We start from the raw sequence: 14,359 nt of genomic DNA on the forward strand, positions 1-14,359 counted from the left end.
AAGACCGGATTTATAAAAAAAAAAAGAAAAACCCATTACATATCTAATGTGTCCAACAGGAAGATTTTTACAGTAGCTGTAATGTGGTTCAATGAAAGGTAAGATATGGAGCAGTAAATAGTCTCAAATTTAATGATCCCTTAATTTTTCTGTTTTTTGCATTACCACTACATCTTTGCTGGTATGAACTTAGGATGTGAAGCATTAGGTCTGTTTTCCTTAGGTTTTTCTTGCAGTATTTTCTTTTAAACACAACAATAAGTGAATTTAATGACAGTATAAAGAAGACTTGGGACTTGTTGTTTTGCAGTTTGGATGTTTGTGTCACCTATTATCATAATTTTCTTTCTAACATGGCAAAACAGTATTTTTCTATCTCCTCTTAGTGGTATCTAGCCATTAATTATTCATGATAATCCACAAAATGTCACAGTAAACACTTTCCTTTGAGAATGTTTTTCTCCAGTTAAAAAAAATATCACATTTACTGTGGTACACTAAAAAGAACACAAGCTCTGAATAAATAACAAGATAAATAATCTTTATTTCCACGTCTTTGTCATTTATAAAATTATGTGTCCACAATTAATATTAACAAGGCAATACAGAGAATCCTTTTATTTTCTCAGAGGTGGTACTCAGGCTCTAGAGACTGGTTACTTGTTTGTATAGACAGAGAAAAAGGGAACTGTTGGTTAGATGTTACTGATATGAACTTCATTCCTCTACTGTCACTAAGGATGGTTATTCTTCTAAAGATGGTAAAAGACTGAGTACCGTGCCGGAAGAGTCAACTTCCCAAAAATGTCATACCCGAAAGGATTGTCAGGGGTCTCTAGAGCCTGCATCCACATCAAGCCCTTCAATGTACAGTCATAAAACTTCATAACCCAGGATTCATCACTGCTTATCGCTCAGTGTAAACCATACACAGTTCATTCACAAATTCTTGAACATTCTCACACCAGATAACTATCACTGACATGATCAGCGTCAATTAATTAGCGTAAGCATGATTCTTGTCTATCTTAAACATGGTAACATCATATTCTTTCCCTACAGTAAAAGACACAAAACCCCAGCAACTGTAAAAACCAAACGGGAACTTTTAAGAAACAACCTTTCTATTCTATGGAGAAAAAAAGAGAGAGAGAGAGATCCTTAGATACCATGTGCTCAAAATAAAAATAAAAATGCTTTCTCACAAGTCTGTCTGATGTTGGTAAGTACATTGATGCAAGTTATCAAAAAATTAAATATTATATACTGTATAGGTTATTATTACAGTAACAAGGTTCCATGCGATCATATTCTCATCTTCTGTACAGAGTTGAGGATTCAGTAGTAAATAACAAGGCTATACAGACCTATAGTGCCTGGTGGCCAGAGTGCCAGCATGTTACAGAGCCATGGAGACATGGGACAGGGACAGGTGGTCTGCTGGTCTGGACAGAGATGCCACATTCTCATGTTCAATCCAATTCAAATCGAGGCTTTAGAGTAACTTTCCCACAATCTGCTTCTTTTACTTCTATTTAAGTTAGTGATTGCCATATTGTGCATTGCCAAGAATCCTCTTTTACAAGCCCCAGAGAACATGTGGAGCTGGAAATATCTAGACTTGGTAATGTCAGCAGTAGCAGATTTGTTTGTGTAAGTGGATTTTCCCTTAGATTCTAAACCGTGCTTTGTTGGAAGCAGGTCTGGAAAGCAAGAAAAGTGAGAAAACTGTGTCAATAACTCAAGAGTAAATTGAATTTAAAGAATGTTTCAATCTCACAGAAATCTTCAACAGTTGCCTTGAAGATCTCTGTGATTGAAACATTGCTTTATTAAATTCATCAAAAGCAGCTGACACAGAGTGCAAATCCAAATTCCATTTCCTCTCCCTGTAGGTGTTTTTGATCGAGTACCTTCTTTTACAAATGCTTTTTCTTTTCTTTTTTTAAATGTGCACACTCTCCTCTGTCCTATTCAGATGTGACAAAAGACCAATAGTAACCACTGTGTCAGCCTGACCCAGTCCACATAGCACCAGGGCCCACACAAAACCCATAATTAAGACTTAAAAGACACAATCCAAACCCTGTGGGTTCATTCAGTCAAATACATTATTATTTATTCATTATAAAACAATACCCAAGTGAGTAGCTAAAGCACTGAGAGAGCAGGAGGAGCTGAGGGAGCAGCGCACAAAGCACAACATAAAAGGGTTTCCTATTACACAGGCCACAGACTAGGTGGACATTCAGAATCTTTAAGACCTCAAGTGATCAGTATTGAATGGATCTCAGTATTTGGGCACGTATGAATGAGAGTGGTGGTGGGTAAAAAGGTAATTAAAGGCTAAAAGAGACATTCATTTTGACCACATCTTCAATGTGGAGGTGCAGTGGGCTGTATGTATAAGGCATGGATGTTTACTGTGCTTAATATATAAATGATTCATGACTGAGTGATGTAAGACTGACGCAATCAAGCAGTTTATTAGCCGTTCCTTAACTTAACTACATCATCTGTGCCATTCAAAAACTGAAAAGCCTACCAAGTCAAATTAGACCAATTAATTCAAGTAAGGCTATAATGCACACTCACCTACTGTAAGCGCTGGTGCAGTATTAGAAATAACTGAATGAATTAAAGGTAGATGAGATCATTATTCTGGCCAAAATGTCATGAAGCATCATCCACTTGTTAAAATCTATCTTTAATTTACTCGATTGAAATAACTTGCCAGGATGATTGACAGCTGAAACTCCAATGACAGCACAGCAGATGGGACATTAAGGTCAGGCCTAACAGGACCAGCCAGGAGGAAAACTACACTGCTGATATGCTGGTTTGGTTGCTGTTTGACTCGCCACATCTTTTTTTTTTTTTTTCCCCCTCTTTCCTTTTTTTTTTTCTTTTTTTTTCAGTTTTGCCAAGTCTGCAAGCTGACCTCAGCTCCTTGAATAAAGAGCTGAAGGAAGCGGCCAAGCAGCGTGAAGCTATTCACACCTTTAGGTGGAGCAACATCTCCACACCCAACTCAAGAGCCCGACAAGTCGCCACCCGGGCCCACAGCTGCCTCCTCGACACAGCGAGAAAGAGAAAGAGAGAAAGAGAAAGAGAAAGAGAGAGAGAGAGAGAGAGAGAGAGAGAGGAGACTAGTTGTGCGTAAAACACGATCAAACAGGAGTTAGATGTTGTGTGTTGAGGGCGATGATATATTATTGTGTTGTGCTGATGAGGCCATGTTCATACTGAGCTGGCTGAGATTCGATGCCAGTAGTGTGGGTGACTCATGAAACCTGACCAGTCTCATGAGTCGGATGGTTTTTTTCTCATCTTCCACGTTCTTTCTGATGCTCTTCTTTTGCCAGAGTGAACGCCAGTCTTCTCCACAGCACGCTTCACCTCTCAATCTCTCTTTCGGTCTTTGTGCTGATTTCAAAACACCCGCCTCCCCTCCCCACCAAATCCCACCAAGTATTATCCATCTCCTTTCCCCTGTCCTCCTTCTCCTTCTTTCCCTAAGTCCAGCTACTGCACCACTATGTTTGTACTGTACAATGAAAAAAAAACAAAACAAAACAATGAGCAGAAATCTTTAAAAGCAGAGCTCTGGGCAGTTTTATCTTTTTTTTCTTCTTCTGCGGTTGTTTCTTGCTCTCGCATCTATAACGAAAGGCCTGCATCTGCCTGCTCACACACTCTCACACACACACTCACACTCACACTCACACACACACACTCACACACACAAAGCCATGCTCGCAAGAACACGCATGCTCTCTTTTCTTGCGCACCCGTTCTCATGTAAGCCCTGCTCAATTCTAGTGGTGGTTGTTGTTGTTGTTGTCGGACATGCAGGAGTGGGGGGGGGAACGAGGACAGGGGAGAGAAAAAGGTTTCTAGCTCGTTAAGGGAAGAGGAGGGTAGGCGTGTGTCTAACTGTGTGAGTGTGTTGATGGAGAGGTCTTAGTTCAGCTGCCATCTCCTCCGGTATTTCTTCTCCTCATCACCTGCCGGGGGAATAAAAAACAAGCGATTTAGAAAAACACAGAGACTAGTGCAATTAGTCTATAGCTGAGAGTTTCCACTGGGGAGAGAAGAGGACACAAAGAGATGGAAATGGAATACCTTTTCACAGAAGGTGAGATAATAAGATTTTAGGCTGCATTAGAAATGCAGGAGAGAGAGAAGAGAGAGGGTTAAAAAAGACAGTTCAGTGGACAGAAAACAGATAAAATCCTATGTGCTTTTTAAAATGACATGGACATTCACTGATTTTAAGACAATTCACAAACATTTCAACCTCATAACATCATCATAATATCTAATGGGTGGTTCATTGGAGAACTGAAAAAGAAAGTGTACCTTCTAGATGGTTCCTGGAGACATATTTCAGTGCCTCATCCAGGAGGATGACTGGGATGGAAATCTTCAGGACCACGATCCACTGGGACCAGCGCAGAGGGGTCACCTGGAAAATCAACTGGGGGACGGAAGCAATGAAAAACGTCAGAAACTCTTCCATTAGTGTATCAGATACTAGACAGCATGTTTTCACTCTTGGAAGTTTTTACTTTTATAATTGGACACACAACATCATCTGATTTGCCTTCAGCTATCACAGTGTGCACTCCACAGTTAAACAGACATTTGCCTATCAGGCGACATGCTGTCTAATCCTCTTGGCTGAAGATGTTGGTGCTGTATGCAGCCTCAGGGCTAAAAAAAAAAAGTCCATCCCCTTCCTCTGCATAGTTGGGTAAGAAAAATGTTATCTGTTTTTTTTATTTACAGATGTTTATTCTAAAAAGACAACCAAGACTAATCAACAATAAATGCTGTATGAGAGTAAAACATTATTTATAGAGTTTAAAGTTTATGATGGAGTTTGGGATCTTTTGAGGAGGCAGCTACATCTAAACCATATTTGAACTGCAAGTCCTCTTCATAAAAGGTTAATCCATCCATCCATCCATCTATTTTCTGCTGCTTATCTGGGACTGGTGGCATTAGACTGAGTATGGAAACACACACACACACACACACACACACACACACACACACACACACACACACACACACACACACACAGCTTCCCTTGAGGGGATCTCAAGGCTTTCCCAGGCCAGGAGAGATATGTAATTCCTTCAGCATGTTCTGGGTATGTCCCGGGGTCTCCTACCACATGGATGTGCCAGTTACTAGGGGGATGTGGCTAGCAGGCATCTACAGCAACAGCGGCTCTACTCAGAGCCCCCCCCCCCCATCCCCATATTTCTAACCTTATCACCAAGGCTGAGTCCAGATACTCTCCAGAGGACACTAATTTTGGCCGCTTGTATCTGCGATCTCATTCTTTCAGTCACTTCCCACAGATCATGACCATAGTTATGTGTTGGAAACTAAACCAACTGTTAAATTGAGAACTTTGCCTTCTGGCTCAGTCCAGTAAAATGCCTGCACAATTACAAAGTCCATCATTGATCTTTGGCCTAAGGTGCTCGAACATGGTGTTTGTTATGGCCAATCCACAACTAGCACAGAAGTCCAGTAACAATACACCACTCCGGTTCAGATCGGGCAGGCAGGTTCCTATGTCACTGCCATGGTGAGCATTGAAATCCCAAAACAGAACTAAGGACTCAATGGGCCGCACCTCATCCAGAGCCCCATCCACAGACTCCAAGACATGGAGGTGACAAAGACAGCAGCCAGAGTCTCCATCTATACTACCATTATCATGAAAAGTATGATAACTCATTTAATCATAGTTTGTTGTTTGCAATAAAAGTTGTGTAGCATATGCAATTAATTATAACTGCTACACTTTTTGACCTCTGAAATCAAAGCTACACCCTCTATGTGAGTATTATCAGCATGCATTTTTCAGAGTCTACTACAACTGTGTCACTCACCGGCAGAGGCTCGACGTAGAGGATGAAGAAGTGGAGGGAGAGAGAGAGGATGATGGCTCCAAGTAGCCAAATATTGACCCAGGGAGGCATCCTGACCAGGGACTGGTTCTCAGACAAACTGGCGGGAAGAGGGTTTAGTACATCAAAACATGTTGACAATTCAACTGCTCAACTTGACATTAAGGACATACAAGGAAGTGATTCCATGATGTTGCAAAGATCAGACAAAAAATATTCTGGCAAACTCATAGACGTCAAGATTTCATTAGTTTGGAATTTTACAGTTTAAAAAAAAGAGCTGACATTTAAGTGTAGCTAATACTCAATGCATCATGCAAGAACAGGTCTCTCTTTTTAAATCTTTTCAAGCAGCCATGTACAGTAAACATGTGTCCCCCCTGTCAGTTTTATGGCCTGTCTTGGCTTGGGTTAAGATGCATTACTCCATGAGCAAATCCTGGCAAAACTTCTGTTTCCCTTCTTACTGCTGTTCTTCTTTTCCCCACAAAGCATGATTCAATTTCTTAAGATGTGTTGCTTCATTTGATTCATTTTCCACATATACTAAAAGAAGAGTATAAAATATATCTCCATTATAACCAACAACATGAAGTATTTCAGCAGTGAAAACTGTTGATTTTGTGCATTTCTGGCATGCTGTTATCTCTCAGATGGCTGTGTATTACTTTCTCAAAGGGAGTGCTGTCCTGTTAGATGACAGTGTCTCTTATGATTATAAATATCTGCCAGCTGTGACATTTAAGAGTTTACCCAGCCATCACAACACAAGATGACTGACCTGTTGAGTGCGTTGAACATTTCAATAGTGACCAGCACGGACAGGGCCATGGTTGTAGGGTAACGGGATTCAAACACCTCGCAGTCTATATCTTTGAACATGGGGTTTTCTTCGGTGCACTGCATGAAGTGTCTCTGCAGAAAAAGAGAGACAGACGGAAGTTAGTCTGTGCGTGTGCGTGTGTGTGTGTGTGTGTGTGTGCGGCCGCGCCTGCATGTGTGTTGGCAGGATGTCACCAGGACCCAAGCGACCTGGTTTGATGGAGCTTGGATCTGATGGGGGAACAGCTGCAGAACATTGGCCTCTTTCCCACCCTGTGTGCAATCAAACCACATGGGTCTTCCCTTTCTATTTCTGTCCGCTGATGGGATCACCAAACATAACTGTGTCCAACAGTGGGGGAATGTAAAGGAGGCTGGGAGCGAGTATACATATCAAAACATAAGGGGGAAAAAAACCCTATTCTCTGAGGACAGGACTGTGCAGCAGAAAAACAAAGACAGACAGACAGACAGAGCAGAGCAATGTTCATTACAACTCACCAGCTGATAGAAAGACACTTGTGGGCCTTCTTCATCAAACAGGTACCACCATGTGGCAGCACTCACTGTTCCAAGACCCACATATCCTGCAGGAAAAACAGAGATTTGTCACAGGTGCCCAGCTGTACAGAAAAAAAGATCAAAGTCAAACATTACTATACCTAGATAGATACAGATACAGGTAAGAACAGATAGATGACTTCCTTATCCCAGGAAGACTGTATTTCTAAACTACTAAAGAATATAGACTACAGACGAGTTTCCTAATAACTACATTGTGAGATGCTTGCACACACAGATGATAGAAACAAACAAAAATGACTGAGAGCTTATATGAAGATTAATGCATGGAGTGATTTTGTGCCTTAAAGTGCACTAATCCAAGAGTAACGTACATAAAATGCTCAATATCCTATGCAGGACAGCTCCTTATTAGCCTATAGTGCTTCATTAGCTATTTGCATGAAATGATCTGGGGTAATGCAAGCTGGGTTTGTGCAAAAAACGGTTAGCAACAAACACCTGTTTTAAGGAAAGACAGCTAACACTTTTACCGTGTGTTTATGGCACTTCGATGGATTTGTGCAAATGTTTTCCAGGCGCTATGATCAATGCTTGGGTGAACAGCTTGATGCGCATTTATAGAGCTTCAGTGTGCGTCTTGGTGACAGCTGATAGAGGTGGGCGATTGATGGCAATTGGATGGAAAATGCAAAGTCGTTACACTCGTAATGTTAGAAATCGCTAACAGGTGTGCTGAGTCTCTCTTCATGATCCCCTGAAGCTGATAAATAACAGCTAAATCCTGTTTTGACAGTTTTCCATGAGCAGAAGTTTGCCTGAGTACACTGTAAGCATCTGAGACAAAAGTTACATAGAGAGAAATATAAGAAATCCAGCGACTAGTACCTTATGATGGTAAACAACAAGATTTTCACATTAACATCCAGAAAGAGGGTGTGTCTGTGCTTTAATGCTACGTAATCGCACATTGATTTACAGTAATTCAGTTGAACACTAACGCTACCTCCAATGGCCAGGTATCTGAAGAAGAGCCAGCCAGAGATGAGAGGCTCCTTTGAATTGCGGGGAGGTTTGTCCATGATATCCAGGTCTGGGGGGTTAAAGCCCAGAGCAGTGGCAGGCAGGCCATCAGTCACCAGATTTACCCACAGCAGCTGGACTGGAATCAAAGCCTCAGGGAGACCCAGGATAGCTGTGAGGAAGATGCTGCAGACAGACAGAGAAGAAAAACACACACACATCAGCTGAGGACATCAAACTAAAGGTTAAGATAGTATCTCAGTGCGTTTCTGTGCCTCACCAGACAACTTCTCCCACATTAGAGGAGATGAGGTATCTGATGAACTGCTTCATGTTGTTGTAGATGGCTCTGCCCTCCTCCACAGCAGCCACTATGGTGGAGAAGTTATCATCAGACAGCACCATCTCAGACGCAGACTTGGCCACCGCTGTGCCAGAGCCCATGGCAATGCCGATCTCTGCTTTCTTCAGGGCCGGGGCATCGTTCACACCATCACCAGTCTGGGGCGAGAAAAGATAGTTTGTGCCATTAGTCCATCAGAAACCATGACTCATAAGATAACTCATGAATTTGATTTCCTTATTATGGGAACATTCTTCTACTTTTCTTATCTATCAGATTGTAACCATACTAGTGAGCATTAGCATAAACAACAACTAGTGCAACAACACTAAATTTAGAAAGTTGAATAAACATCTTTGAGGAATGAAAGCTCATCTAACTGATTAAGAATCCACAAACTGATATTTTATGGCATAGAAATTAAAAATGTTTGTTACTACTGCTGCTGCATGTTGTTGATCCCTAAAATATTGAGCACACATTACATTTTTTAAGGGATTATACTCTAACCAGAAACAAACTAATGATGATTGATAACTGCAATCTCATTATAGAAAGTCTCATTATCATAAGAGATGCAGACAGGATTAAGCTAAAGCTGAGCAAGTGAGATACAGATCTGTCACGGCAGGGCCCAAAGCGGCTTTGCACTGTGGTGAATGGTGGAGCGCGTCTGACAGGCAAATGGTGATACCGTCTCCCTCCTTCCCACCCTCCCTCTTTCCTTCCAGCCCGCCATCCCTCCCTCCCGTCTTCCCTCGGATCAATCCCTCTTCTGAGACGTGTGTCAGATAGGAAGCAGCAGAGCGGGCCGGAGATGACAGCTTTTGATAGCAGTGTCTGATAGAGCAGCCTCAGTGAGACTTGAAACATGTCACGCCTCACTGACCTCTTCTCATGCATTCTTGACAAGTCATTCACATAACACACGGTTGATGGGAGGAAAAAATGCACTTTTTTTCTGCCTTGCATCAGGCATAAATAAATATATGACAAAAGAAGTGCACACCATATATGGTAAAAGGTGAAGACTTTGTGTGGAGAGATGTACACTACTAGTTAAGAGTTACTTAGAGATGTGACTTGATGAGACCATGTGACCTGCTAGAAATTCATCCCTTCTTCTCACCATGGCAGTAATTTCATCGAATGATTGCAGGTATCCGACGATCTTGGACTTGTGAGCTGGTTCGACGCGGGCGAAGCACCTAGCCCGTTTGACAGCTTCTCTCTGTGCCTCCGGCGGGAGATCATCAAACTCGCGGCCTGTGTAGGCCTTTCCCGTCACGTCCTCATCCTCGGAGAAGATGCCAATACGTCTGCAGATGGCCACAGCTGTGCCCTTGTTGTCTCCTGTGATCATGATGACACGAATACCTGCCTCGTTGCACAATTTCACTGATCCAATCACCTCCTTCCTGGGTGGGTCAAGCATGCCAACGCAGCCAACGAATGTGAGGCCCAACTGAATAGAGAATGGGAAAAAAATAAAGATAGTGGAAGAGGGATTAGGCTACACAGAACTATATCTAAAAACAGAATCTAACTCCAGTTCCAAAGAAATGAATTTCACAACTTTTTCTGTTGTATTGCTGTTGGAAACATCAAACAGATTACATCCTACACAACAAAAGGAAATGTTCCAGGAAAGGAGAGCCGAGTGTAAAAGCTTAATACTTTAAGAGGATAAAGGTTTAATCACTGCTGTGATTCACACTGAAGATCGACAGCAGCAAAAAGGTGTAGCTGAACATTTGGGGAAACACACTTATTAACTTATAGACAGTTAGCTATTTTACATTATAAACTCAAAAACTACTACTAATAAGTTATATCACATTTGTTTAATCAATTAAAAAAACAAAAATGTAAAAATGACAAGTTTACCCCCCTTAAAATCACAAATCAATGGTCTGTGTACAGATTAAACAATAAAGGGATGTTTAACATTTTATATGAGGTGCTGGGAGCTAGACTTTTGTGTTTCTCTTTGCCTCGAGTCTTTATACTAAGCTAAGCATAAAGTCATCTAGCTCCAGCTTCATGATTTTTGTGGCGAGTGGTATCAATCTTATCTAAATTACAGCAAGAAAACAAATAAGCATATTTCCTAAAATGTCAAACTATTCTATTCTCTAAATGTCTGAAAAGGTTCATCATCACCAAGATGAACCTATCTGAACACCACAGACTCCTTTAAGCTAAATATAAGATGTAACCATGGGTCAGGTCCTCTACCTCATACTGTGCAAACTTGCTGGAATTCTCCAAGTCCATGTCCTCTTTGCGTGGCGGGGTGTCATGGGTAGCCAGCGCCAGGCATCGCAGGGTGTCCCTGCCAGTTCCCCAGTCCCGGATCTTAGACAGCAGTTGTTCACGGATGGCTGGTGTCAGCGTCACCCTTGCTGTTCCCACACGCAGGTACTGGCAGCGTTCAATCACACTCTCTGGAGCACCCTGTGGGATGAGATTGACCCAAAAGAAAAACGTCAAAAAAAACAATAGATCTCAAATGACAATAATGATAATAAGTAATTCTATCTGTTAATTTGATATGATGTGATTCATTCATGCCTTGATGAACATTTTGCTCTGGGAGCCCGGCTTGACCGGGGTGCAGTAGACAGACATGGACTTGCGGTCACGGGAGAACTCCAGGGTGAACTCCTTCTTCATCAACTGTCTGATCACCTGATGGATGAGCAAGAGGGAGAAAAGAATACAATGACAGGGAGAAGAAGATGAAACTGACAAAAGGACCAGAGCTGGAGCTAAATAGCTGCATTCGTAGGCAGTTGTCAAGTCAGCAGCCGGTGGGTGACAGAGGTTTGGCTTAGCAACTGACAGTTGAAGGATGCCACTTTAGACCGAGCACTTAACTGCCTTGTCAGGATGTCTGCCTGGTGCCAGTGGTAGGCAGCAGCCAGATGTCTGCCTACAACAGGATTTAATGTCATGTAGGAAAAACTAAGCTATATGGAAAACAATAGAAAAAAATGCTAATGAGATGGCAGACCAAAAAATGTATATAAACACAAAACTCTACTACTCTATTATCTGCATTTAGTGTCACGTCTTGTTCTACCAGCAGGTGTCCTTCTAGTTCAGAGTCGGTGCTGATCCCATAGTACACGACTGAGACTGAGAGGTTAACATTGATCATGCTCTCTGCACAACCAGACGGCTGTGATGTACACACACCCTGTCAGGGGGCTTCAAACAACCAAAGGATGTTCTAAAATCTGTCAATGTGACAAACCTTTCCTCTCCATCTCTATCCGAAAGAGAGAGAGCAATGTGAGAGTGTCTTGGCATGGCATGGTAGGAATTATTCTCCCCCTCTCTGTACTGTTTTCTACTTGTGTACGCCCAGCAGATATTTGGAAAATTAAGGTCATCTCATGTGAAATTACTCATCGAAAATTTGCTGAGGATGTTATTATTTGTGAGCAATGTCCTGCATTTATTCACGAAACAGATGTACTGAACCAGTCCACAGGTTTAAATTTAAACCAGAAAACATTTTATCAAACATGTGCTTCTCTACTCGTCAGTCACTCATCTCATATGAGACTCCAAAGTGTCACTGACAGCCTTTGCTCTGCAAGGTGAGACCAACAGGAATTTCAATGTCCTTTATCTACAGTGGAGCGAAAAGCCTTGATGGTGGCTGACTTCGTCACAGTTGATGACAGACCCTGTTGTTTGGGATGTAACACCAACATCAACTCAGTGATCTCACTGATTGTTCTAACACCAAGACATATTCTCATTCAACACTTTCCACAAGGACCTAACATGTTCTTTAAGGGGAGTACGCTCTTCATTTGTGCAGATAGATCTATTCTGAAGTCAATGCAGCAGGCAGGAATTTTTTTTTTTTTTAAATGACAATCAAAATATTATACTGGGTGTCGTCTGTTTAACTCTTAACCAAACAATCACAGGTTCACACCCTGTAGTCAAAGTTGTGTCTGTCAACAGTCTTGTGCCTATCAAACAGTCCTAGGGTAAGAAATTGAAATCAGACCTGTGAGTCATTCTGGATAGAAGCTGGAACAATAATTGGATGTAAAATATCATCTTGCACAAATAGTTATTAATGGACACGCTTATGTCGTCCTCTGTGCAATGCATAACCTAACACACAGTGTGGTGTAATAATTATACAGTGCACAGTATGGTGTGATAGTCATACAGTGTACAGTATGGTGTGATAGTCATACAGTGTACAGTATAGTGTGGTAGTTATACAGTGTACAGTATGGTGTGGTAGTCATATAGTGTACATTATGGTGTGGTAGTCATACAGTATACAGTATGGTGTGGTAGTCATACAGTGTACATTATGGTGTGGTAGTCATATAGTGTACATTATGGTGTGGTAGTCATACAGTATACAGTATGGTGTAATAATTATATAGTGTACAGTGTGGTGTAATAGTTCCAAGCAGAGACACATTGGGTCATTATGCTGTCCCCTGTGCAATGCATAACCAGGCAGTGTACAGTACGTTGTAATGAGAGGGGTAATTACAGTCCCATTAGCATGTTCATGCTGAGGAATGCAAAGCCTGTTGCAAATATGGCAGTTACTGCATACATGTTGCTCACTGTAGATACATAAGTTAATATAATATATATTTGAACAGACTTGGTTTAAACACCTCACATCCAACATTGATTGCACATCAATACAGAGGCAAAGACACAGCAGGGTCTCACACTCCTAGACATGTGACTTACCGAGTTGCAGGCCCCGGCACGTTCCACCTTGCTGAGCCCAGACAGGTCAGTCTTAAAGACGTTCATCTTCTCCACCAAGGTGGTGAGAGCAGTCTCTGTGGCTTCACCCACCTTCTCATAAATCCCCTTGGCCTGGGAGAGAACAGAAACACTGTACATCAAAACTTGCGTTCCGATTTCAGTTTTTTATAGAGGGAGAGGGTGATACGCCCTATTTGTCACAAGTCATTAAATTCAGAGCCTGTTATGATGATATGTTTTAAGGTGAAATCTGAGGAGAAACAGACTCACAACCAGCCACCAGCTCAATTGTTAAACCAGGCTTTCTGGAGTGTTCATCAAGTTAAATTTAAGCCTTTTAAGAATGTAGTTTAACACTTTTTTATTGTTACACTGGTCGGCTGCAGAGAAATGGTTGGAAAACCAGTAGAAACAATAAGGCCTATAATTATATTGTGTCCAGGAACTTCCAAGCTGTATGTAACAATGATTATTTGTAATATCGTTAATAAATTAATAAATGACACCTGGAGCCAGATGCAGTTACAAATTAAGTTCATGTAAGTGGACACTAAAACTGAGCTGCTGTAGCGAGCAGTAATAACAGGTCTGATGGTGCTGACTGAAACTCCACAAAAAGTGACATTCAAGACTCTGAATACCTTCAAAGGCTTTGTTTAGGGGCCTGAATTCAGCTGTATTAAAAGACCTGCACAGACCCTATTAAATATGAACAACAGCCTTTAAAATGGCACAAGAATAACACTTGAGCAAAAATGCTGTGAGCAATTCTGCAGGTAATTCAGCAGAGCCTCTACAAACGTTTGAGTCATACATGTGAAGTGTTATCAAAGGTGTACCCTCACTAGAGATGTGGAGTAGGTGAAGCTGAAGCAGTAATAGCCTACCACACATCATTTGTTTGTGTGACAGAGCGCAGAGAGCAATAAAGCACATCTCTCCCCTTTAAGTG

The 14,359-nt window shown here is 41.6% G+C and overlaps 1 protein-coding gene across 1 annotated transcript in view; it reads right to left on the bottom strand.

Annotated features, from left to right (window-relative positions):
• Positions 1-524: 524 nt before the first annotated feature.
• atp2a3 (ATPase sarcoplasmic/endoplasmic reticulum Ca2+ transporting 3) overlaps positions 525-14,359 on the bottom strand; it is a 48,814-nt gene continuing 34,979 nt past the window's right edge. Inside the window, exons 11-21 of the mRNA XM_053331285.1 lie at positions 13,387-13,518; positions 11,215-11,331; positions 10,879-11,097; positions 9,770-10,105; positions 8,578-8,798; positions 8,281-8,483; positions 7,254-7,339; positions 6,712-6,845; positions 5,913-6,030; positions 4,363-4,480; positions 525-4,007 (exon numbers count right to left, since the gene is read on the bottom strand). Coding sequence (XP_053187260.1) covers positions 3,964-4,007; positions 4,363-4,480; positions 5,913-6,030; positions 6,712-6,845; positions 7,254-7,339; positions 8,281-8,483; positions 8,578-8,798; positions 9,770-10,105; positions 10,879-11,097; positions 11,215-11,331; positions 13,387-13,518 — 1,728 coding nt within the window. The 3' untranslated portion in view covers positions 525-3,963. The remainder of the gene's footprint in view (positions 4,008-4,362; positions 4,481-5,912; positions 6,031-6,711; positions 6,846-7,253; positions 7,340-8,280; positions 8,484-8,577; positions 8,799-9,769; positions 10,106-10,878; positions 11,098-11,214; positions 11,332-13,386; positions 13,519-14,359) is intronic.

The sequence above is a fragment of the Scomber japonicus genome, chromosome 13, assembly GCF_027409825.1.
Source record: "Scomber japonicus isolate fScoJap1 chromosome 13, fScoJap1.pri, whole genome shotgun sequence".
NCBI classification, from domain to species: domain Eukaryota; kingdom Metazoa; phylum Chordata; class Actinopteri; order Scombriformes; family Scombridae; genus Scomber; species Scomber japonicus.